This window comes from Lissotriton vulgaris, chromosome 5, assembly GCF_964263255.1.
Source record: "Lissotriton vulgaris chromosome 5, aLisVul1.2, whole genome shotgun sequence".
Classification (NCBI taxonomy): Eukaryota; Metazoa; Chordata; class Amphibia; order Caudata; family Salamandridae; genus Lissotriton; species Lissotriton vulgaris.
In genome coordinates this window covers 1,548,762,717-1,548,788,940 of record NC_141693.1, presented here as the reverse complement: position 1 = coordinate 1,548,788,940, position 26,224 = coordinate 1,548,762,717, and the positions used below count along the sequence as shown (strand labels likewise).

The 26,224-nt window shown below is 47.7% G+C and overlaps 1 protein-coding gene across 2 annotated transcripts in view; it reads right to left on the bottom strand.

Annotated features, from left to right (window-relative positions):
- LPCAT4 (lysophosphatidylcholine acyltransferase 4) overlaps window positions 1-26,224 on the bottom strand; it is a 592,186-nt gene that overhangs the window by 302,976 nt on the left and 262,986 nt on the right. For both annotated transcript variants that reach the window (XM_086923609.1, XM_086923610.1), the window contains exon 3: window positions 9,065-9,282. In XM_086923609.1, the coding sequence (XP_086779735.1) occupies window positions 9,065-9,282 (218 nt within the window). The remainder of the gene's footprint in view (window positions 1-9,064; window positions 9,283-26,224) is intronic.

The window sequence follows — 26,224 nt, the reverse complement described above, 5'->3', positions numbered from 1 at the left end:
TTGTTTCCTGTAGCCAATGCTAAAGAATTACAAATAAAAAAAGCCATAAACATTTCTTAAAGCTCTAACTGAAATGGTCTGAGACCTATTGCACTGTGTGAGGGTGAGGGGGTGAGGGTGGGTGAGGGTGAGTGAGGGTGAGGGGTTGAGGGTGAGTGAGGGTGAGTGAGGGTGAGGGGTTGAGGGTGAGTGAGAGTGAGGGTGAGTGAGGGTGAGGGTGAGTGAGGGTGAGTGAGGGTGAGTGAGGGTGAGGGGTTGAGGTTGAGGGTGAGGTGTTGAGGGTGGTGAGGGTGAGTGAGGTGTTGAGGGTGGGTGAGGGTGAGGGTGAGTGAGGGTGAGGGTGGGTGAGGGTGAGGGGTTGAGGGTGAGTGAGAGTAGTTGAGGCTGAGTGAGGGTGAGTGAGAGTGAGGGTGAGTGAGAGTGAGGGTGAGTGAGGGGTTGAGGGTGAAGGTTTGAGGGTGAGGGTGAGGGGTTGAGGGTGAGTGAGGGTGAGGGGTTGAGGGAGGGTGAGTGAGGGTGAGGAGTTGAGGGTGAGTGAGGGTGAGTGAGGGTGAGGGTGAGGCTGAGGTGTTGAGGGTGAGTGAGGGTGAGTGAGAGGTTGAGGGTGAAGGGTTGAGGGTGTGAGGGTGAGGGGTTGAGGGTGAGTGAGAGTGAGGGTGAGTGAGGGGTTGAGGGTGAAGGTTTGAGGGTGAGGGTGAGGGGTTGAGGGTGAGTGAGGGTGAGGGGTTGAGGGAGGGTGAGTGAGGGTGAGGGGTTGAGGGTGAGTGAGGGTGAGTGAGGGTGAGGGTGAGGCTGAGGTGTTGAGGGTGAGTGAGGGTGAGTGAGAGGTTGAGGGTGAAGGGTTGAGGGTGTGAGGGTGAGGGGTTGAGGGTGAGTGAGGGTGGAGGGTGAGGGGGTGAGGGTGGGGGGGTGAGGGGGTGAGGGTTAGGGGGTGAGGGGGTAAGGGTGAGGGGGTGAGGGGGTGAGGGGTGAGGGTGAGGGGGTGAGGGTGTGGGGTGAGAGTGACCCCTAACTAGTGACCACCGCTAGTTCATTGTGGCTCGCAGCGCATAGGGCAAAGCGGAATAAAAGGAGGTGTGTGCCTGCCTGCCTGATGCCGAAGGAACTAATTTATGTTCCAGCCGCACTGTTACTTTGAGAAAGTTTTGCTTTCACTGGTTTATTAATTGGAGTCAGGATGTCTGACAGCGAGCACGGAGACTAAGCAAAGTAGACAAGGCAAACTGTGAAGGGAGCCGGAGCGCGCGCTAAAAATAGCTGCGCAGCTTTCAAACCTGTTTGAAACCCTACATGTGGAAAAGACTCGCCTCCTAGAAATGCTGTCGCCTAAAGTTTATAAATCGCCCGTGTGTGTTTTCTGTGCCTTTTTGGCGTGCAAAACCGTTAACTACGCTTTCCCACACCCTTTGTGTTTTTCTCTGGAAATGAGCCGTGTTTTCGTAGCGATTGTGCTCCGTCAGTGCGCAACAATTTTTAATCTCTATTGAAGCACAATATTAGCCGCGATTTGCTGGGCAAGAGACATCTCCAGAGTTCATCTGTGCGCGCTCTATCGCCCGTTCCAAAAGGGTGCCCCGCAAACAGGCACGATCAGCGACTTGAACAGTAAACTCTAACTCACATTTTGGTTTTCATCATGTTTTTAAAATCTTCAGCATGAAGCTGCGCTCGGTATCAGGTGATTCTACGGCCAAGACGCAACCAGTTAAAGAACAGGAGAAAACACAAGCAGTGGGTGAATATGTTAAGGAAAAGAGGCATCACATGGGTAATGCGACAAGTCGGAGCACTGCAGGAAACTTAACAAGCAAAGCAACCCATGAACACAAGGGGCTGTGCAATCACCGCAGAGAAGAGGAAGGCGTCGCGTGCTGGGGGAGGGGGGAGGAGAAATGCGACGAGACATGGCAGGCAGGGGAGGGGGCGGAGCGGGGGTGTGGGAGGAGTGCGGGAACAGACGGCGAGGGGAGGAGAGTAGGAGGAGGAGAGTAGGGGAGGCACGGCCTAGCGGCTGTGCAATCAAGAAGTGAGGGGGCAGGAGAGTAGGCAAGGCAGGCGGCTGGGGGCATGTGCACGCGCTTTTAAGCTCAATGCGCATGCGCATTGAGCTTAAAAGTCACGGGCACTGCAAGGAATCGCCACGATTCCTTGCAAGTTGGACAAAGAGTGGATAAGCCCCCATAGTCTCGCTTGCTCGATGCGCATGCGCATCGACAGGCGAGACCTAAAAAGGACTCTCTGCCGAATCGGTAGCCAGTGAAGGCTGACCAGACCGGCCCTCACTGATTGTCTCCGAGGGATCTTGAGCAGTAAGCGCGCTGCGCAGTTCTGCACTATCTGAAGTCTGCGCAGAGTGTAATCTGGGGCGCCTAGATAGAGCACATTGTTGAAATCGAGGCGTGAGTGTATGAGGCCTTGTATGGCCACCTGTTTGGCTTCCAGGGGGAGGAGGGGGAAGATTTTATTTAGCATCCTCATGATGCCAAAACAGGTGGCTGATAGTTTTGTGGCTTGAGCGTTGAAGGACAGAGATCTGTCTAGCCACACTCCGAGGCTCTTAATATTGTTCTTGGGGGCTGGGGGGGGGGGGGGCCCAGACAAGGAGGCCACAAGGAGGGGGGGAGGCCAAGATCTGGGGGGCTTAAGAGCATCAGCTCTGTTTTATCCCCATTCAACTTGAGGGATGATGAAGACATCCAGGTCTTCACCTCCTCTAGGCATTCTCTAAGCCCACCTGACGCAGGCCGGGTAGTCTCCTGCGCCAGTGAGACCACCAGCTGCGTGTCGTCCGCATAGGAGATGATCTTAACTCCGAATGGGCGGACGACATCAGCCAGTGGCCTCATATACAGGTTGAAGAGTGCGGGGCTCAGAGAGGAGCCCTGTTTAGCCATGTTAAACACCGATTATAAAATCTTCACCTCTCTATTAGCCCGACGTTTAGCCACAGTGGGCCCGGCTCTGGTGCATAGTGATCAAAATGGCTTTGTGCCTGCACGAAGCACCTCTCGCAACATCCGCCGCCTCTTTCGAATACAGGAAGCCGCCACGTTGCACTAGCCGAGATCGGGATGCCTGGTTCTGGACCTCGAGAAAGCCTTTGACTCCGTGGAATGGCCCCACCTCAGAGCGGTACTCGAAAAATTCGACCTGGGTGATGCGTATGTTGACATGGTTGGGTTACTCTTTCAAAGGCCCAATGTCCGAGTACGAACAGGTGGGCTGCTCTCGGAGACGGTACAGGTGCGTAGAGGGACCCGACAGGGCTGCCCCCTGTCGCCACTTCACTTCTCACTGGCCATAGAGCCCCTAGCGGCGCTGTTGCGGGCAAAAGGAGTGGGATGGGGAATCCCGCTAGCTGATGGCATGCACGTGGTCTCGCTTTACGCGGACGACCTGCTTCTGTATGTACGCGACCTCGCTGAAGTACCGGGCCTATTGTCAGAAATTTTCCAGACGTTCGAAGAGGTGTCAGGACTTAGGGTCAATTGGGCCAAGTCCGGAGTGTACTCGTTCAGTTCGGACACACAGGAATGCGACGTGCGCCTCGGGGGTGTCCGACTTACTTGGTACTCCACCACGTTTAAATATCTTGGGATGCACATCTATAGAGACACACAGTGCATACTGGAGGGCAACCTGATGCGCGCTATTTCCTCACTGCGCGCCCAGATGACCTTCTGGAAGACACTGCCCCTGAACGTACCCAGTAGGATAGCGCTCTCCAAAATGATAGTGTTACCAAGACTGCTCTATCACTTCGCCAACATCCCGATATATGTCCCTACCAGGGTATTCCGAGACCTAGAATTACTGATAAAGAACCTGATTTGGAACACTGGACGCCCCCGGGTAGCACTGGCAAAACTCTATTACCCCACTGCGGAAGGAGGGTAAGCGGTCCCCAACCTAGAGCTATACTATCTGGCGGCACAGCTGCAATGGGTGACGCACTGGCTGAGCGGCGCACACTTGGACGACACAGCTACTGCAAACTACATATGGACCCACACGCAAATCTGTGCACTGTTTCACCCCTTGAGTAAGGGTCCTCGCCCGTTACCATTGCGTGTGGCAGTAGCCCGCAAATGCTTCCTTCGTAGCCTAAAACTGACCCGAGAAACAAAACCTTATGCCCCTGTGCTTCCTCTGTTAGGCACCCCCAGGAGGAGCGGAACGGTGACATCGCGCACCCTGGAGAGCTGGACCACGGCCGGGGTGGAAACCATGGGCGACCTTTATGCGGATGGAGCCATGCTCCCATTTGCAAAACTGGTAGAAGGTACGGGACTGCCGGCTGGGCAGTTCCTACTCCATGCGTCCATTCTACGCGTGTACACAGAGGCCTGGGGCGACGTGCAGGAGGAACTACCATCCACTGGCTGGCGCAAGCCCTCCTCATACACACACAGCGGTCCACGCAGCCGCTGCGAGATAAATGGGCGGCCCTCCGAGGGAGGGACTGGACAGACAAGGAGTGGACCATGATCCTGGCAGGCCCAGTGAAAATCCCACGCAACTCCCGTTTCAAGACAATACAATTTTACATACTGCATTAAGCATATTTATCGCCAGACAAAATTAATAGGTACTTCACGGTCAATACTACCACCTGTCCCTGCTGCGACCTGCTAGGCGCAGACATTTTACACATGATCTGGCACTGCCCCTCTCTTGCCACATATTGGAATGAGGTGACAACTCTCTTGACGCACAGCGCTGGCTCAGGCCTACCATACACATGGGAAGCTTGCATTCTAGGGTTATACAAAAGGAACAAACTGAATAAACTACAAGCCAGGTTCTGGGACTTAGGCCTTATCACTGACAAGCGATTGCTCACTAAACACTGGAAAAAGCAGGAACCACCACATGCTAAGTACTGGTATATTTCCTTTCCCAACTGGGCTAGGGCGGAAAGCGTTGCACTACACCGAGAGGAAATAGCAGGCTTAAGAAAATTCCAAATTTCATAACTCTGGGATGACACATTGGGCTCCCTCCAACGGGAAGGCATGACCAGAGGGTTCACTTAGCAACTTCTACATATGGGAAGACACTTGTAGAATAGGTGTGGAGGCACTGCGGCCTCGGACGACTGAGCCCCCCCGTGACGCCTGTCAGACTGAGGCACTGCCGACACGGTGCCCACAAGACAGTAGGAGCTTGGCCCCCCTGCCACAATGCACTAATAATCCTCCTACACGCTAGCCACGGGTCCGGGCACCCTCCCAAGCGACGATCCAACAGTACATGACACGACACGACAATCTCCTGGTTACTCTCACAACCACACTCCCCCAGATACACTCTTTTTCCCCCCTTGCTTTTCCGAATATTATCCCCCCTCATTTATTTTCACGTTTCCACTCTTGTATATATAGGTATTTCTTCCATAACCGTTTCACTTGGGACGCACATGAAGACGCCGGACGCATCCGTACTATTCCTTCATGGTTGATTGCCCCTTGGATTATTTGTTCCCCGATTGGAGCTGGTTTGGGACATGGCTATGACTAAACCTGCCATACAAGATACAACGCTGAATGTAATAATCTAGGGGCCTAGATGTATACCCTGCTCGAAACCCCGGACTATGCGACATGCTGAACGATACCACGCTATGTCAGTTAGACACCAGGTGGACACTCGTAAGGGACACGCTTACATGCCACCTCCCATAGGACGCCAATACACAATCTCCTGAGAACATGTAAACCTACAACCGGGGATACAAAAGACCAACACAATACTGCATCACCGCGGAGCACAACTGCTCAAGCCTAAATGCTATAAATCCGGATGTAAGTCACATCTCCTCAGTGTGCACTTAGGCTATACTATTTATAAAATGTTACAATTTACCTACCGCGTTGATAATCAGTAGACGCACACCGTTCCATCTAGGCGATCTGCATCACTGTACGGATAGAGAGAACTCATGTATTAACAAATTCTAACTACATGACACACTCACAGGGTCTGTCCACGACAACAATGAATATCCGTACAGCAGATACCAGTACGTTACCCTAACGATATAGCGAACTTTCAGGGACACACGGATAAGAACTGTTGAGTTTACAGAGTTAACTTCTTTAGTTATAAAAAGATAAAACGAGACGTCTTTTGAATGTAAAATTGGACTGTGAGCATGCAAAAAGCACACAATGCAATAAATGACAATTAACCTGGTGATATGATCAGATGAGAAATGTACACTCACTACTTTGTTCCTTTTTCCCTTTTCTCAGTACCTCATTTTAATTTTCTTCTATGCATTGAAGTGTTGCAGCCGGCCCCCAGGGTTGTAGGCTCCGCATTGTGTACTGCTCTATGCTACTAATAAAAGTCTTAAAAAAAAACAAAAAAACATTGATACATTGCATTTTTGCTGAGAACTGGGACTTAGGGAGAACCCTTGACAGCATATTTCACACGTTAAATATTTCACAATGGCACGAAACGCCATATTCATAAAAAGTGTGTCAGCAGTGAGCCGTAGTGAGGTTAGATAAATGTTTGATGGGAAAGGTCTCTGGAGAAATCGCATTTTTAATCAGGATTTAATGATGGCGCAACGGAACACTTTCTTCCAGACGGACCAGTTAACCTCTTTAGAGCCAGCAGGTCTGCATTTAGCACGTCGCCTGGGGCCACAGAAACGGTGAGAAGGGCAGAGGCGGGAAAACGAGAAAGAGCACTGGAATAACAGAGAGAAACAAGTCTGATGATGCGAGGCACAAATGAATAGAAAAGGCACGACGCACGATACGTGGGCAGAGAGGAGGCAGGCGCTGGAGAGGGAGGGGGTGGGCTGCCTGCAGCTCGAGCGACCATATGGAGAGGGAGGGGGGTGGGCAGCCTACTAATGCAACGTGGCGGGGTGGGGTGGGCACCTAAGCGGAAGGTATTACTTTGAGGTGTGATGCCGAGGCTCCAGTGGGGGCAAGGGGCACAAACCTCTTGGCATTGCTGTGTGGGGGGCTCAGTTTCCCATCAAACACCTTTAATAAAGCCACTGACTGGAGTTTAGGTTCCTGAAGAGATTCCATAGTCGATGTCCGGTTTTTGTGGAGTGATGTCACAGGAGCCGGGAAACTCACCACTCCAGCTGACACAGCTTCAGTTTCTGTCTGCCAATCGAGTAAAGCATTTCTTGTACCAGCCAATCTTCACCATTAAAAGGAAACACTTCACACAAAATCCATGTCAAATGCTAGACCGCACAGACTATGAATGTGTCAAATGCTGAGAATGGTTTCCAACATGCTAAGATGCTGGGAGCCAGCCGTGAACAAGAGAAAAGGAGATGAGAGAAAGGATAGAGAAAGGGAGAACGAAGACATGGAGTGAAAAGGGTGAAGGCAAGAGAAGTTGAGAGGAAGAAAGAGGGTGCGAGAAAAGATGGAAAGAAAGAAAGAAAGAGAAGTGGAAGCGCGAGACACGGCCTGGCGGCCGTGGGCAGTGAATAAATTAGGGGAGGAGAAATGCCGGAGGCAGAGCGAATGCTGGGGGAAGCTTGTGGGAGGGAGGCTGGTGGCTTTGATGTGCAGCATATCTTTAAACAGAAGCAATTGCTTTAGCCAAGCAATCAAAGAAAAGTTAGTCAAGCGGAAAAAAGAGAACAGTTCTAACCATGAGAAGACAGTAATGCACGGGTGGCGACAGGGCTTGGGATTTTTCGGATTCTGCCTAAAACTCTGTACAAGTCAAAACCAGCTGTTAATGAGAGGGAGCAGGGCAACCTCGAAAATATAAAGCGGCATAGCGTACAGGTGTGGAGCAGCACAGGGACATACAAATCCCAGGCGGAATGAGCAGCGCGGCCTACGTGTCACGACGATAAAGCATCATTATTCTACCCACGAAGACAGCATTGCAATGGGCTACTCGTCTAAAAAGAAATGTAAATTAACATTTGGAGGTTATTAAATAAAACACTACCTAGATAGCAATCAAACCGCTAGTCCATTTTGAAACGTAATCAGCACAGTTCTGAAAAAACACGGGAAAAGGGTGACATTTGAACATAAATTACCAGACTTCAGCTGCACCAGGCACTATGTGCATTTAAGCTTTAAATCTAAGCAGGCGCAGATCATTCTTCTGTTAAAATACGTAAGCAACACCTCAGATTATTACCCGTACATCTCCTGGAAAAACAAGTACTTACTTAAAGCGCGGACAACAGAAGAGGCACGATGTAAGCTGGAACAGAGAAGGGGTAGAGAAAAGGAGATGAGAGAAAGGGTAGAGAAAGGGAGAGAAGGGAGAACGAAGACATGGAGTGAAAAGGGTGAAGGCAAGAGAAGTTGAGGGGAAGAAAGAGGGTGCGAGAAAAGATGGAAAGAAAGAAAGAAGTGGAAACGCAAGACACGGCCTGGCTGCCGTGAAAGTGAAAGTACGGCCGCCCGGCCGTGGGCAGCGAATAAATTAAGGGAGGATAAATGCTTGAGGCAGAGCGCACGCTGGGGGAAGCTTGTGGGAGGGAGGCTGGTGGCTGTGATGTACATTGTGCACGCGCTTTTTTCACGGGCACAGCATCAAATCGCCGCCAATGGTTAAGCTCTGGTTAAGCCCTAATATTTCTCGCAAGCTCAATGCGCAAGTGCATTAAAAGGTACGACCTAAATAAAACTGTGTGAACTAGATGGCAATAACAAGGAGCAGTTGTTAAGTGCGACCAGAGATGACCACATGGAGAAAATGAGGGTCAGCGGAGAGGTGGGGAAGAATCAATGATTGCTGTTGGTGAATTTGTCATTCCAACTTAAATCTAATATTAGCTTTGTGGTAATTAAGAGATATCTCAGTACTTCTCATAAAGTCAGGCCATTCCCTAGGCCTTGCAAAAGTACCAGAACTACATTTTAGTTAGTCCATTAGCTTAAACTGAGTGTCCCAAACGAAGTGTGCACATAATTTAAGATAGTACAGTGCTGCTGAGATCTTTAGCAAACCACAGATTTTAGTATTTATGAATTTGGAATTAGGAGCTCCAATATTGTATCTATCTTGGAATATATGGTGATCGACATTCCTTGATTAGTTTTCCTCTTACCTCCAATCACAGGAATTTTGAGGTTCTCGACACGAGACACTACTGATGGCAAGTTGCAGGGCACCAGAACCACTGGGTCGAAGAAGCTGGTGTGTGGTGCAACCACCAGGATGGGGGCCTCGACGCATGTTGCCTGACGGCCTTTGATCCGGATCCAATGAAAACCAGAGACGAAGTACAGCATTCGGCTCAAGAAGCGAATAATGTAATGGAATATCCTTGAACGGGGAAGTTGGAGAAACAGAGTAAAACAAAAGAAAAACGTTATTATATTTCCCTGGAACAATAGAGAAACAGATTAATATTAAACAAATACAAGGAATATCAGCATCTGTGGCAGGATAATTGTAGCACAAATCTACTTCCCTCCACTGCTCTGCCCCAGTTCGGTAATGAGATCAACAGTTTAACTCGTTGTGTTGTTCTATAGCCACCTAGCTCAGACCTGCAAACCTGGAATTCGCCTTAATATAGCTTAGGCTTTTCCGGGGGTACTAAGCTGGTTAGAGATTACTGATAAATGGAAGCATTCACCAAGGACAGTTAAGACTAGTGGGTCAGTGCCTACGTTACTGGTGTCCAGCAAGAGGATTTCCAAGTCCCTCATCGTGCGCCTGGTCTCTAAAGGTATCTTAGTTGAGCAGACGAGGCTCACTACATGAGGTACCATCGTTTTACATCCAAGTACACCACAACAGTATCCAGTCAGCAATTTCTTTCTAACAAATAGAACTGTATATACAATTGTGTGAGGCACATTGCTTCGCAGGTGATTTGTCAAGCCATTACCAGTTAGAGAAGTAACTAGAGTTCAGATCTGTAGCTGAGAAATTGTCTTGCAGCTGCATTCTGAATTCTTTTGTAATTTTCACAGAACTACCAGAGACACTCTAATGAAGGTGTGAAATAACTCTGGGAATAATATTAGTAGCTTTAACTGTTTTAGGGAAGCCAAAGCATGGAAGATTTCGAGGAATACATCTCGTCATGTATAAGCTTTGTTGGAGACTTGTTTTAGGGAGAGATTTGAGTGTATAATCACCCCTAAATTTCTCACTTCATCTGTAAGGAAAACAGCATCCCTAGTTACTGTAGCCAGATGCTTTAATGATGATAGTTGTTCCATGTTCCTGAAAAGCTTAGATACTAACATACTGCTTTTAGTTTGCAATAATTTTCGAACACACAAGGCTCAATTGCTTGCCAGCAGACTGACCGATACTTAAGGAGACATCCAAGCGTTTTTAAACTTTATTTAGAATTCCGTGTTGTCGACAACGTTGGAGCAGATGAGGGTGAATTTTGCACATGCAATAGTCCATCCGTGTGGTTTGCCAGCTGCCGATTTCAAAGCTGCCAACGAGGCGGGAGGGTGTGATGTGATAAGAAATCTGTCACTGAGATAAGAGGCTATCCATTTGGGACTAGGTCCTGACCTCCTTTGTTGTCAAGGGTCTGTAGAAGGGTTGGGTAATGCATTTAAAAGGATGCTGAAAGGTCACAAAGAATGGCAATATTTTACTCACGTAACACGTAAGTTTGAGATGCGCTTCAGTGCCAAGGCCAGGTTGGAATCCTACCTTACATTCCAAAGGAATGCTATTTTCTTCCATAAATGTAGTCAGTCAGTGTCAGCTAGAGTAGAACCGTCTCAGGAGAAGGGTCACATTGGAGTCGATATATTCAGGGAACCGTTAACACTTTTCTAAGTTCTTTTGAGGAGTAACTGTCTTCTAGCACACGGTGAAAGCAGTAGTATCTTTAGGGCTTTTTTTACTTTTGCTTTATAGATTGCAGAATAATGGTGGGCCTTAAGTTTGTCGTCGCTGCTGTACTTTGAGCTTTGAACTTTGTGCTTTGAGCCGGTCCAGAAACTTTCGATTGATTTTCATAATGTTACTTCAAATGTCAGCCAGGCAGACTCTCCAGGTAAGGACAGGGTAGCTATCATCTCCAGAATAAATTGGTAAACTATTACTGTCAGACCAGTAATTAAGGAAGTAAAGAATAGTGAGCAAAAGGAGGGTACGTCCAGATTCTCACATGCTGTCACCCATACTAGGAGGTTTAGGAGGCTACTAGTTTCAATCGAGGTAAAATCAAGAGGTGTAACAGGAACACATATTGGTCCATCCAGGTAACTGGACACTTCTCAGCCACATTGTTGATGTTCAAAGAAGTAAGTATTGCCTCAGTCTATGTATAGCAGTATGAGTGGGTCCAGTGATTAGAGGAGAAACTAAACTGTAGCTAAGAGAGAAGGAATTTTGATAGCTATGTAAGGCTTAGCAGGCCATGTCCAGAAGTATTCAAGTACGCATGGGTTGTGTCGCAAAGATGTTCTGTCCTGGAAAGGCTCCACGACTCTTAGGTTGTATGGTGGACTTCTCTAGATCAGGAGAAAAATGCATGCCCTAGAGGACGATGAAAAGTAATTGATAACAGGAGATTATCATTAAGAGACTGTAAAGAAATCTTTGGGTTAGAAAGTTAGATGATATACTGGGTGTTTAACCTTAAGGCGCATGGAATTCCAGGGGGGGGGGGGGGGGTATTCTCTTACGATTGTTCAATGCTCAGGAGAGGGTGCCCTTGGAGTCAGTTACCCTTGCCTCTCTTTAGGGATGCCACTGTGCCGGTAAAGGCCAGCAGAGCAACACTGCAATGTTGTTTGAACAACGGCCTCTCGGAGCCCGAGGAGATTTCAATCCCCTCGGTCTTGTTTTATTTGTTAGAGCATTCTGCCCTCTAGTAGCAGAATGGCTATATTATAGCCTTATAGCCCGGGCTATACCAGCCATTGAAGGCCCGCTCCAGCGTTAAAGGCTGAAGGCCTTTAACAAGGGAGCGGGACTTTAATGGCCGGTATAGCCCAGCTATGGAGGGCTATAAGAACATTCTGCCACTTTCTAACAGATAAAACAAAGGTCTTTCGGAGCCCAAGGGGGGGCTCCAAAAGGCTCTGAAAGGCCGATAGGCCTTTGTTCACAGCAGCAGCAGTGAATGAGACAAGCATTAGAAATGCAATAGGTCTCGCAGCATTAGAGTTAGTGGTTTTAGAATTGTTAATGGGTTTTTTTGTAAATCTTTAGCATGAGGTTGAGGGTGAGTGAGGGTGAGTGAGGGTGAGGGGTTGAGGGTGGGTGAGGGTGAGGGTGAGTGAGGGTGGGTGAGGGGTTGAGGGTGAGGGGTTGAGGGTGAGGGGTTGAGGGTGGGTGAGGGGTTGAGGGTGAGTGAGGGTGAGGGGTTGAGGGTGAGTGAGGGTGAGGGTGAGTGAGGGAGGGTGAGGGTGAGTGAGGGTGAGTGAGGGTGAGTGAGGGTGAGTGAGGGTGAGTGGGGGTGGGTGAGTGTGAGTGTGAGTGAGGGTGAGTGTGGGTGAGGGGTTGAGGGTGAGTGAGGGTGAGGGGTTGAGGGTGAGTGAGGGTGAGGGGTTGAGGGTGAGTGAGGGTGAGGGGTTGAGGGTGAGTGAGGGTGAGGGAGGGTGAGGGGTTGAGGGTGAGGGGTTGAGGGTGAGTGGGGGTGAAGGTGAGTGAGGGTGAGGGTGAGTGAGGGTGGGTGAGTGTGAGTGAGGGTGAGTGTGTGTGTGGAGCGATATGAATTAAGGGACTAACTGCTTGCCCGCATAAACATGTGTATATTGCTCAGTGTTCACACCTTCCAAAATGTGCGTTCACTTCGACACTATCACTTCATTCCATATTCCTCATGAAAAGTTGCATACAGAAAGGAAATAACTAATGTGTAGAAAGATGGTGTTCCTTTGCCATATTAGTAGGAATAAATAGGACTTACTGCTGTGACCATTTGTTTAAGGAGGCCCAGTAACCAGGGTGCAGCACGGTCCTCCTCGCACCCGAGGGCGTGTGAAGGACGTGCACCCCTCACCCTCGAGCCTCGATGGATCTGTCCCGCTCAGACTCCCTCAGCATAGGCCCGGGCTCCCATGGCTCTGTCAGATGCGTTGTACATTCTAGGAATATCTCAGCCAGAGGGCTGGAGCGACCGACGGACGGAAGCTGCGTGCACGAAGCGCGTCACTGATGCTTATATATCATATACGAACAGTAGCGTCTCTGTTGAGATAGGAAACCATTAATAACGGATCGGTGACCATTTGTTTGTATGTAAGTACGCTCTTGCAATTCAGACAACAGGGCCTAGAATAAGGAGGCCCAGTAACCAGGGTGCAGCACGGTCCTCCTCGCACCCGAGGGCGTGTGAAGGACGTGCACCCCTCACCCTCGAGCCTCGATGGATCTGTCCCGCTCAGACTCCCTCAGCATAGGCCCGGGCTCCCATGGCTCTGTCAGATGCGTTGTACATTCTAGGAATATCTCAGCCAGAGGGCTGGAGCGACCGACGGACGGAAGCTGCGTGCACGAAGCGCGTCACTGATGCTTATATATCATATACGAACAGTAGCGTCTCTGTTGAGATAGGAAACCATTAATAACGGATCGGTTATGTGCACTTATCTAGACAGTGTGTACACACAACCCATGATAGACGGGGACAGCTGACAGACATCTCTTTGTGTTGCTTCACTGTCTTTATGCATTTATGCTGCATTTAGGTTTGAAGACTCCTACATTTGATCACACTCAGTACATTTTGATTTATTTTAAGGGCGAAACGTACATTACGTGACGGCTGATGTATGAACGTAAACAGTGGCAATTGTGGGAGAGGCGGGTGTGAACTTGCGTGGTGTGTGTCTGTATACGTGTGCTTGTCTGGTAGGGGCATGGTACAGAAATGTAAGAATGTGTGTGTGTAAGCGTGCGTGTCTGAGTGTGTATCTAAGTGCGTGTTTATATCTGTGTTTGAGCGTGTGAGGGCAATGTGTGTACGTCTGTGTTTTTGTGTGAGTGCATGTGTGTTTGTTAATAAGATCATCTGCGTTTGCGTGATTGTGTATCGATATATGTGTGTGTCAGTGTGAGGATGTTTGTGCGTATCTGCGTGTCGTAGAGGGTAGGTGTATGTATTCGTGTGTGAGTGTGTCTTTGGGTGTGTGTCTGGGTACTTGTTTGTTTATTTGTGTCTTTGGGGGCGTGATTTGCTATATATGTGTGTATTCGTTTTTGTGTATATCTGAGTGTGTGCCGGTGTATATGTTTGTGTAATATGTACGTTAGCTTGATTGTGTATTAGTGTGTGAGAGAGAGAATGTCAGCGTTGTTCAAATAATAACACTGTTTTGCAGGTTACTCTGTCATTGATTCAAAATTTCAGACCGGTTTCTAGAGCCATACGCACGCTGTAATTATGGTGTACATTGCAACTGCATAGGATTCAAAATTGAGGACCATTTCGACACTAAACAGTTTTTGAGGTATTTGCAGCGTTTACAAATGTACTGAGTAGGTGTACAACGTCTGTCATTGCCAGTGGGGTGTACATGTCAAGATGAAATTTGCATATTGTACATTGCTCATTGGTGAGCCTATTTAGTGCGGTTGTGTAGATTTGCCGGCGGTTAGAGTGCGCAGGGCCGCCTGCAGCGGGGAGTGAAGCCAGCAGGCGTGTGAGGCGGCCGGGGAGCCGGGGAGGAGTGCGGGAACAGACGGGAGGAGAGTGGGAGGAGAGTAGGAGGAGTAGGGGAGGCGAAGCCTTCAACAACAGGAAAACAAAAGGGGAACAGCGATACGAGGCAGACATCAGCAGTATTCAAATTATCGGACGTCTGCTCAATCTATACCCCAGACCCCGGGTTTACATGGGTAAATCCACGCAAACTGTATAGTACCTCATCGGCTAACACGCATCTCTGTCAGCGCTGCCGCGTGGGAGTTTCTTTTTGCGTGCATAACAATCAGGAGATTCCAAGCAGCATGCCAGTGTGTCGGAGTGCCAAAGGAGCGCTGTGTTCCGGACGGGGTGCATGCATGACGTCAAAGCGCACAGCCATTTTGAAAGCAAAAGTTTGCAGTATTTAATGCAGCGCACTGGAACAGTGATGTGCACACTTATTTGCATATTGTTTTAGCTGAACGTCTGAGGCACACGTTTGAGACCCCATAGAAGTAACACGGCGGGAAGGGGAGGGGGCGGAGAGGGGAGAGGTGCGAGTAAAATAAACAAAAAAAAAAAGAAGCCGGAGGGAAGAGAGGGGAGGGGGGAGGAGAAATGCGACACGGCGGGAAGGGGAGGGGGCGGAACGGGGGCGGAGAGGGGAGAGAGAGAGTAGGCAAGGCGACACGGCGGGAGGGGGCGGAACGGGGGAGGGGGCGGAGAGGGGAGAGGTGCGAGTAAAATAAACCAAAAAAAAGAAGCCGGAGGGAAGAGAGGGGAGGGGGGAGGAGAAATGCGACACGAAGGGGAGGGGGCGGAACGGGGGCGGAGAGGGGAGAGAGAGAGTAGGCAAGGCGACACGGCGGGAGGGGGCGGAGCGGGTAAACAAACACGGACGTGCACGCGCCCGTGACTTTTAAGGTCAATGCGCATGCGCATAAGCTTAATGCGCATGCGCATTGACCTTAAAAGTCACGGGCACTGCAAGGAATCGCCACGATTCCTTGCAGTTTGATAAAGAGTCGATGAGCCCCTATAGTCTCGCTTGCTCGATGCGCATGCGCATCGACAGGCGAGACCTAAAAAAAAAAAGCATGTAGCTCTGCGGGCTTCTATTGGCCGGTAGAAGCCCGGAGCACTCCAATGTCTGCAATGGAGTGCTCAGCATTCTAAGGTTCGAATAGGAGCGGAGATATATCCGGATGGGTCAAGCTGGTATAACCTGTTCGGGGACCAGAGGGCAGACTTTGTCATCGTTGAGATCATTTGCCCCTGGTGTTCTTGGGTCTGCCCTATTGTAGCTCTCCATAAGCTGAGGGCCAGTAGAACCCAATTCCCACCTAACTCTCATACTAGTGAGCAGTCAAAGGCAAACAGTTTTTATTGATTTTGAGTGAAGTAGCTTTAACACCAGATATTAACACATTCTATTTAGGTAATATCACATTCCCATCAATGAGGATAGGAACCTTAAATTGAAGGTCGGTCAGGAAGGGTTGGGACAAAAGGGGGGGGGGGGGGGGGGGGTGGAATCCGATTACTGCCTGTCATGGGGTCCCACTCTGTCTCCGTTGCGTCTTCTTCTCCTGCATCAAGCCCATAGTAGGTCATCCATGGGGACCAAATCTTTTTAAACTTTTGAGGGAAGTCTCTTGCTTTATAGGCCACTCTTTCGGCCACCCTTTACATATCCATGCTGGCTGTCCACTCTATAAGAGAGGGGAGAGTTGGAACTCCCCAATGTCGGGCTATGTCCCTTTTAGCCACTACTAACCCCAGGTTGCATAACAGGAGTTTGCTATGCGGCAAGTCTATTTCAGTGGGGATGCCCAACAATATACATCGGGGGACCAATTTGAGTTGTGCATGGAGTATTGCGTTCATTTCTCCCAGTATACTCTAATGTGGCTAGATTCCCAGAGTGTATGTATGTATGTATGTGCCCTGGGGGGGCTTTACATCGCAGGCAATTGGGTGTGTCCGTTTTACCCATAGTGTGCACCCGGAGGAACAAGTTACTTACCTTTGGTAACAATATATCTGTAATAAACATAGGTTAGTTCTAGATTCCTTACCTTAGAATTACCCCAGGCGTCAGACTGGATCCGGAAAGTTTTTAGTCAGCAATACTCCTGCGCGTCGGAAGGTGGCGTCAGTCGACTCCATGTTCGTCATCAGCGTCGTGGTCACTGGGATGAGGTAACTACATAGACGAAGCCCTAGCGCGCTGACGTCAGTTCTGTACACGACTTTCCATCAGGATGCAAGACACTGACCACTGGTGCCCAAACCAGGGGCCTGAAAGGAAGTTCCTAATCCTAGAAGTCAGTTCTCAGAATGGGGAGGATGGGTGGGGCGGTAAGGAATCCATACCTAACCTATGTTTCTTACAGATATATCGCTACCAAAGGTTTGTAACTTGTTCATCTGAAAGAAACAGTTATAGATTCCTTACCTTAGAATGGATACCCTAGCAATAGCAACCCCGGAGGTTGGTATTGCGAATCAAGTTCACACCTGAAAGTCCTGGGGAATAGAACGGCCAAAGAAGCAGTCTCTCCAGACTTGGCTGACCAGGAAGCAGTGTCTTGTGAACGTGTGCAACGATGCCCTCGTAGCTGCCGGACAGATTTATGGGGACTCCTCGTCCCAAAGCAGTGGTAACTGCCGTCGCCCTGGTGGAATGGGCGCGCAGTCCCACTGGAGGCTCCTTCTTTGCCAAAGTATAGCAGGCTTTGATGCACAGAACGACCCACCTGGAGATGGTCATTTTGTGCACAGCCAACCTTTCTTGGCGCCCATGTAACCAACAAAGAGCTGGTCATCCACACGGATTTGTTTGGTGCAATCCAAGCAGAAGGAAAGTGCTTGTTTTGGATCCAGACGATGGAGCCTCTCTCCCTCTTTTGAAGGATGTGGAAGCGTAAAGAAGGTGGGCAAAGTGATGATTTGGTCAAGCTGGGAAGAAGTAATCAACTTTGGAAGAAAGGAAGGTCTAGTTTGTAGGAGGACATTGTCCGGATGGACAGCCAGATAGGGAGGCTTGGAAGAAAGAGCTTGTAGCTCACTCACCCTGCGTGCAGAGGTGATGGTTACCAGAAAGGCAGTTTTTAAAGTGAAAAGCCTGAGAGGACAGTTATGTAGTGGGTCAAAGGGAGTGCATATAAGATGGGTAAGAATCAAGTTCAAGTCCCACTGCGGCATTATGAAGGGAACAGGAGGAAAAAGATGAGTAATGCCCTTAAGGAATCTTTTTACAACAGGGGACTTAAAAGTAGAAGGCTGATCAGGAAGCCCAAGGAAGGCTGATATTGCAGAGAGGTAGCCCTTTAGAGTGCTCAGAGCAGAGCCGTGCTGGGCCAAAGAAAGGAGGAACAAGAAGGACTTGGGCCCGGTCGTGCTTGATCTTGTTTAGCACTCTGGACAGAAGTGGCATAGGCGGAAAGACGTATAGAAGGCAGGAACTCCACACGCGACAAAAAGCGTTGCCTAGCGAGTGCCGCCTTTGAAATTCCAACGCGCAGAACTGCTGACATTGCGCGTTCTCTTCGGTGGCGAATAGATCTTACCAAGGCTCTCCCCACTGCTGAAAGAGACCTTGCACCACCTCCGAGTGTAGACGCCATTAGTGATCCATCATGCAACTGCGGCTTGTCTGAGATTGCAGCTAATGGTAGTCCATTCATGGAGCAGCAACTGAAAGGAGTGGGGATTGTACCTTGCCATCCTCCTCTGAAAGTCGAAATTGATCAGTCAAGAAAATGTATTAGGAAAACGCATTATATTATCTAAGTATTTTTGTCAATGTGCATGTAGTGGATGCATAACTTATCAGACATTGAGGGCGCATAGGAACCACTAGCCCAGGTGTCTCCAACCAGTCGATGACTAGCTGCAAGTAGCTCCTTGACACCTTCAGAGTAGCTCCCAGCATTAAGTTAATTTTAAAATAAAAGCACAGGGTCAATTTTTTTTTAGGTTTCATCTGCACAGCGCTTGCATTGTGCTTTTGAAATCTTTTTTATTTAATCTATCGTATAAAGAGCTCTTACCAGTTCCTGTTCATCTGCTTTTGTGTGGAACTTTTTTTATTCGAGCCTGCTGCTCGTCAGCCGCATTGTTTCCCTCTACTTTACCCCCGCCCTCTTCATGCGTGGCCTTTTCGGAGCAGTTGTACCTTCGTATTCTGTGTGAGGATGCAGCCTCTTGTTTCAATCCATTCGTGAACAAGCATTTACAATGCAACGGTCTCGCCTTTGCAAAAGTTAGTGCTTTTGGCATTGTAAATGACAAATGTTTTATTTATGTGTTGGTTTTGGAAACAGATAAATAAATGGCATTGTTATGAGCAGTAGAGAGTGAGTAGTAGAGAGTGAGTAGTAGAGAGTGAGTAGTAGAGAGAGTAGTAGTGAGTAGTAGAGAGAGTAGTAGTGAGTAGTAGAGAGTGAGTAGAGAGTAGTAAGTGAGTAGTAGAGTGTGTAGTAGAGAGTAGTGAGTGTGTAGTAGAGAGTAGTGAGTGTGTAGTAGAGAGTAGTGAGTGTGTAGTAGAGAGTAGTGAGTGTGTAGTAGAGAGTAGTGAGTGTGTAGTAGTGAGTGTGTAGTAGAGAGTGTGTAGTAGAGAGTGTGTAGTAGAGAGTGAGCAGTAGAGACTAGTGAGTGTGTGGTAGAGTGGTGAGTGTGTAGTAGAGTGGTGAGTGTGTAGTAGAGTGTGTAGTAGAGTGTGTAGGAGAATGTGTAGTAGAGTGTGTAGGAGAATGTGTAGTAGGGAGTGTAGTAGAGTGTGTAGTAGAGAGTGTGTAATACAGAATGTGAAGTAGAGAGATTGAAGTAGAGAGATTGAAGTAGAGAGATTGAGGTAGAGAGATTGAAGTAGAGAGTGTGGAGTAGAGAGTGTGGAGTAGAGAGTCTGTAGTAGAGTGTAGTAGAAAGTAGTGAGTCTGTAGTAGAGTGTAGTAGAAAGTAGTGAGTGTGTAGTAGAGTAGTAGAGAATGTGTAGTAGAGTAGTAGAGAGTAGTAGAGGGTGTGTAGTAGAGTGTGTAGTAGAGCGTGTGTGTAGCAGAGTGTGTAGTAGAGTGTAGTAGAGTGTGTAGTGTAGAGTGTGTAGTAGAGAGTGTGTAGTAGAGAGTGGGTAATGTAGAGTGTGTAATGTAGAGTGTGTAGTAGAGTGTGTAGTAGAGTGCGTAGTAGAGTGCGTAGTAGAGTGTGTAGTAGAGTGTGTAGTAGAGAGTGTAGTAAGTAGTGACTGTAGGAGATAGTGTGTAGTAGAGAGTGTCTAGTATAGAGTGTGTCGAAGAGAGTAGTGGCTGTAGTAGTGAGTGTGTAGTGAGTGTGTAGTAGAGTGTGTAGTAGAGAGTAGTGACTGTAGTAGAGAGTGTGTAGTAGTGTGTAGTAGAGAGTAGTGACTTTAGTAGAGTGTGTAGTACAGTGTGTAGTAGAGAGTAGTGACTGTAGTAGATAGTGTGTAGTAGAGAGTGTCTAGTATAGAGTGTGTCGAAGAGAGTAGTGGCTGTAGTAGTGAGTGTGTAGTGAGTGTGTAGTAGAGAGTAGTGACTGTAGTAGAGAGTGTGTAGTAGTGTGTAGTAGAGAGTAGTGACTGTAGTAGAGTGTGTAGTACAGTGTGTAGTAGAGAGTAGCGACTGTAGTAGAGAGTGTGTAGTAGAGTATGTAGTAGAGAGTGTGTAGTAGAGTGTGTAGTAGAGAGTAGAGTGCGTAGCAGAGAGTAGTGACTGTAGTAGAGTGTGTAGTAGAGTGTGTAGTAGAGAGTGTGTAGTAGAGTGTAGTAGAGAGTAGAGTGCGTAGCAGAGAGTAGTGACTGTAGTAGAGAGTGTGTAGCAGAATGTGTAGTAGAGAGTAGTGACTGTAGTAGGGAGTGTGTAGTAGAGAGTAGGGACTGTAGTAGAGAGTGTGTAGTAGAGAGTGTGTAGTAGAGAGTGTGCAGTGATTTGAGTTTTACATCAAATTAAAACGGGAACGGAACAAACTCATCCTATACATTATTGTGGTAGGTGCCCACGCATATAGGGTTAAATGATGCGTTAGATGCCACAGGTCCCACCAACACGCTTCCTTTATGATAGGAGAATGCCCAACATCGCGGAGATTTGCTCTCTGCTCTTCCCGGATATTTGTATTTTCAAATGTATAATGTTATCCTGCTAAACAAAGACGATGCTCAAACTATAAAAGAAGAGGGTTTCACAGATATGTTAGTCCTTCCGGGCAAACGAAATGACCCAAAGAAAGATCAAGTGACAGTTTAGAGCTCCAAGTGAGTCTTAATAAAATCAGTGTCTGGAACGCATAGCATCAAAAAACGAGCGGGGCATCAAACTGCAGTGTCATTCAATCAAAGCTTCAAGGCTTCTGAGCGCTAGCCGAGAATTATTTTTTGTGAAGCACTAATCACTGTGGAAGGTGCCCCTGCTATCCCAGATGTGAGAAGTCAGTCTGATATGAAAATAAGCAGTATTTGGAATGAATGTATTTGGCAGGGGGAAGGTGGGGCGGCGCAAGACCGTACTGACGAGTGAACAGGAGCCATTTTGTACCGAGTGATTCTGCCTGTGTGCATGTAGACAAACCAGGCAGCAGCATGAGCATGTGATTCGGTAAAATAACAAGCATTTACAATGCAATGGTTTTGCCTTTGTTAAAGTTAGAGCTATTGGCATTGCTCTTGACACTCTGAAGCTCCACTCTGCACTCTGAAGCTCCACTCTGCACTCTGAAGCTCCACTCTGCACTCTGAAGCTCCACTCTGAAGCTGCACTCTGAAGCTCCACTCTGAAGCTCCACTCTGCACTCTGAATCTGCACTCTGAAGCTCCACTCTGAAGCTCCACTCTGAAGCTCCACTCTGCGCTCTGAAGCTCCACTCTGAAGCTCCACTCTGAAGCTCCACTCTGCGCTCTGAAGCTCCACTCTGAATCTGCACTCTGAAGCTCCACTCTGAAGCTCCACTCTGCGCTCTGAAGCTCCACTCTGAAGCTCCACTCTGAAGCTCCACTCTGAAGCTCCACTCTGAAGCTCCACTCTGAAGCTCCACTCTGAAGCTCCACTCTGAAGCTCCACTCTGAAGCTCCACTCTGAAGCTCCACTCTGAAGCTCCACTCTGAAGCTCCACTCTGAAGCTCCACTCTGAAGCTCCACTCTGAAGCTCCACTCTGCACTCTGAAGCTCCACTCTGCACTCTGAAGCTCCACTCTGCACTCTGAAGCTCCACTCTGCACTCTGAAGCTCCACTCTGAAGCTCCACTCTGAAGCTCCACTCTGAAGCTCCACTCTGAAGCTCCACTCTGAAGCTCCACTCTGAAGCTCCACTCTGAAGCTCCACTCTGAAGCTCCACTCTGAAGCTCCACTCTGAAGCTCCACTCTGAAGCTCCACTCTGAAGCTCCACTCTGAAGCTCCACTCTGAAGCTCCACTCTGCACTCTGAAGCTCCACTCTGAAGCTCCACTCTGAAGCTCCACTCTGAAGCTCCACTCTGAAGCTCCACTCTGAAGCTCCACTCTGAAGCTCCACTCTGAAGCTCCACTCTGAAGCTCCACTCTGAAGCTCCACTCTGAAGCTCCACTCTGCACTCTGAAGCTCCACTCTGAAGCTCCACTCTGCACTCTGAAGCTCTACTCTGAAGCTCCACTCTGCACTCTGAAGCTCCACTCTGAAGCTCCACTCTGCACTCTGAAGCTCCACTCTGAAGCTCCACTCTGAAGCTCCACTCTGAAGCTCCACTCTGAAGCTCCACTCTGCACTCTGAAGCTCCACTCTGAAGCTCCACTCTGAAGCTCCACTCTGAAGCTCCACTCTGAAGCTCCACTCTGAAGCTCCACTCTGAAGCTCCACTCTGAAGCTCCACTCTGAAGCTCCACTCTGAAGCTCCACTTTGCACTCTGAAGCTCCACTCTGAAGCTCTACTCTGAAGCTACACTCTGAAGCTACACTCTGAAGCTCCACTCTGAAGCTCCACTCTGAAGCTCCACTCTGAAGCTCCACTCTGAAGCTCCACTCTGAAGCTCCACTCTGAAGCTCCACTCTGAAGCTCCACTCTGAAGCTCCACTCTGAAGCTCCACTCTGCACTCTGAACGGTCAGACTCCAAAAATCGGCCCTAATCACAATAGTATTATTTCACCTGCGTGAATATAAGTCTTTGAAATTCTGGCCAGTGGTAATACACACAAGTAATATAAAATTGTTGTTCCAAAGAGCATTAAATGGAAATAAAACAAGTACCAGACCCATTGACCCTGCACCTTAAAAGTGAAACTGACTGAAGCAAGCGCCAGGGCCACGTTGAAAAAAAAAGCCACACACATTAGATGCAGTCAAGGCGCGCTCACGAGATCAGAAGGCACTCCACATGAACAACTACCAGACACAGTGACGCCTGCACTTTCAAAGTGAAATGAAACAAAGTGAAACTGACTAAAGGAAGCGCATGGCCCATTAGATGCAGTCAAGGCGCGCTCACGAGGTCAAATCTCCAAAGGAGAAGCTCGTGACAGCCTGACTACAGCAGAAAAAGCTCGTAACAGTCTGATGTCCACAATATTCCCAGAAAAGCGGCAACATAAGTTGTCTCGCATAGACAGCAAAAGCGAGACCTAAAAACGACTTTTATATCACATTCGGAGAAGGGTTCACCGTAACCTGGCAGTGGCCACAGAAAAGCCAATGTGTTACACAGGATGGCCACCAGATGGAGGCAGGGGCATGTTTAATAAATCGGACTATGAATAATCAAGGAGAAAGGCAATCAAGGTCCTCCGGTCCTCCTGAACACCATACTTCAGCAATCGGTTTTCTCTTTCAGTATACCACCGTCGCTGATCACTTTTAATGATGCCTATCGATTTCCTTTAATGCACAAAGGTTCTTAGTGCACTGCTAACAGAAATATAAAATACATACGCAAAACATGTAAAATAAAAGGAATTATTTGAGTAGAGCAAACATCCACCTGATCCCCTTTCTGTATATTGTATCATGTACTGTATGTTGGGTAGTGTCTGTTGTTTTGTTGTTTGCAGTTATATGCTGTGTTTAGTAGTGAAATCAGGGACTTGTCACCCAGCTAAAACGGTCTGTAGCCAGACCCTAGAAAAGTTACGAAGAAAATGCAGTGTTGTGACAGATGGTTCACTTGATTCCGGCCCATAACACATACTAAATGCATTAACTATACTGGTAGCCGAAGTATTAGACCCTTCACTTGTAAACAATCCTTGTCAACAATCCTTAGGCGCTGAAGCCTCCTCCAATCAGCTCAAGCTCTTCTCCGACAACCAGCATAATGCCTCCAAATTTTAGTAGAACAGACACTTCCGATATTGTGTAACGTGTTCTACAGCGGTTCACAGACAAAGGGAATGAACTAAGTAGAGAGCGAGCTAGAGTTTCAACCTAGACTAGAACATCTTACCTGCCTCACCACAAATGTGAGCTTCAGATGCAAATGGTTTCCTAAAAGTAAAATGCCACCGTCCCTCCATATGTAGATGTAACTGAGTTTTACCCAGGGATCATTGATTTTCGCCGTACCTCGGTACAGGTGCTGTGAATTGAACAGCATGCTGTGCTGTCGAGTGTTAAAGTTGTGTTTTTCAACTACCATGGACAGGGCACTCATTTTAAGCTTTTAAGTTCATTAGTTCATACCTTTACTTTTCCATTGTGGTCTTCTACATGCTATTTTCAGTTTGCCACTTTTTCCTAACTTCTGTTCTTCCTTGTCGTTTTTTTATTTATTTTGTATTTCCGATATCCTATCCTCTTATCATTACCTGTTATGAAGTATGTGGAAGGCTTCACTTCCACCGGCTGCAGATCTTTCCTGGGATGTCTATTCTCCTAGTTATGCTGCCTCAGCCTGCTCTCCGTTCTCATGAACTTAATAGCAGTGTTTGTCGGTGCTGCTCCTGATCTGCACAATCCTCCTCTTGGGTCCTTTTCACGTTGCTGCTCTTTATTTCTCCACATGCCCCTGGTCTCGCTCGTGCTTCTCCTTTCACAACCTTGTTCCAGTGGGTGAGGCTTTTCGAATGCTGCAGCAGTCTTCTCAGAGTTCCTATGCTCCGCTCTGTTCCTTGTCCCTATACTGCTTTCCTGTTCTTTCTCCTTGTGCCATGGGTAATCATGTGCTGTTCATTGGCCTGTGACCATGGTTGCAATCTTCATGAGGCATAGCACTGTGGCAATATTTTTTGCTGATCTTCTGATAAAGTCACTGGTGCTCAGAGCAGGAGTCATGCTCCACTCTAACTGGATGTACGATACTTCATCTTGTGTAATTAGTTTACTGGTGATCACGTAAGACGATATTTAACTTGATTGTTAAGTAGTGTTGGTAAGTCCATGTGGGAGATGTGGAAATGTAGTTTTTCTCAGTGTCATGTACACCATTGCCTTACCACCTGTTATTGCACAATATATTGCCTTTGTCAATAAACAAGTCATAACACTTTTACGGAGTTCCTTTAAATTATACTGCATAACTGCTCACCAAGTTAAAACTAAAAAAAAGTATGAATCACATAGATGAAAACTAATGCATTTACCAGTGCTTATCTTTTAAAGTTAAGGGGAGGCTGTGTTTATTTTACATTATTACCTCATGTTGCAGAGAGTAGAGCCTGATAACGAGCAATGCTGAAATAAGATTTATAACCCAAGGCACAGAGGAGAAGAACCTAAGCAATGAGGTATTTAACTCATAAATAAGTACTTGTCAACTCAATATTTGAATGTGAGAAAAAAATTATGTTTCTGAATGCTTTTAAATGGTAAAAAATGAAGGTACCTTGATGATTAAGTTAACTCTTCATTTTAATTTTCTCTCATTTAAAAGTGTTGCATTTACAAACAGCAGGTCTCTTGCTCCCAGTAGCCACTATATTTATATCTGAAAAATACAGTCCTCTTTTTTTAAATGGGAGAAATTAAAAGTGAAGAAAAATATTTCTATGAAACATTAAGGGCCAGATGTAGGAAAATCGTTTTTACCGATTCATAAATACCGAATTTTACCGATTCGGTATTTATGAATAGGTAAATATGAAGGTGTGAGATGTAGGAAAATTCGGTAATTGAATTACCGAATCTGTAAAAATCGGTATTTACCGAATCGGTAAATACCGATTCGGTAATGCCATTGATTCCTATGGGCATTGAAGCCCATAGGAATCAATGGGCATTACCGAATCGGTATTTACTGATTCGGTAAAAACCGATTCCAGCAAGGGTGCAGGGGGTGTCACTTTGACACACTCTAGCACCCCAAAGACGGGCATGTGAGCCATGTGGCACACAGACATGCCCTAAGGGCATGTCTGTCTGTCACATGGCTAGGTGTGTATGCACACCTGGATTCGGTATTTTACCACCCAATTGGATTGGGTGGTAAAATACCGAATCTGTAAGGCCTGTGGCACTCTCAGGAGTGCCACCTACATTTGGATATACCGAATCGGTAAAAATACAGATTCGGTATTTTACAGAATCTGTAAATTTACCGATTCGGTAAATTTACAGATTCTGTAAAATATATGCCCCTACATCTAAAAACCCAAATACCGGTCGGTAACGGCCGAATTCGGCCGTTACCGACCGGTATTTTGGCTCCTACATCTGGCCCTAAGTTATTAAGTTT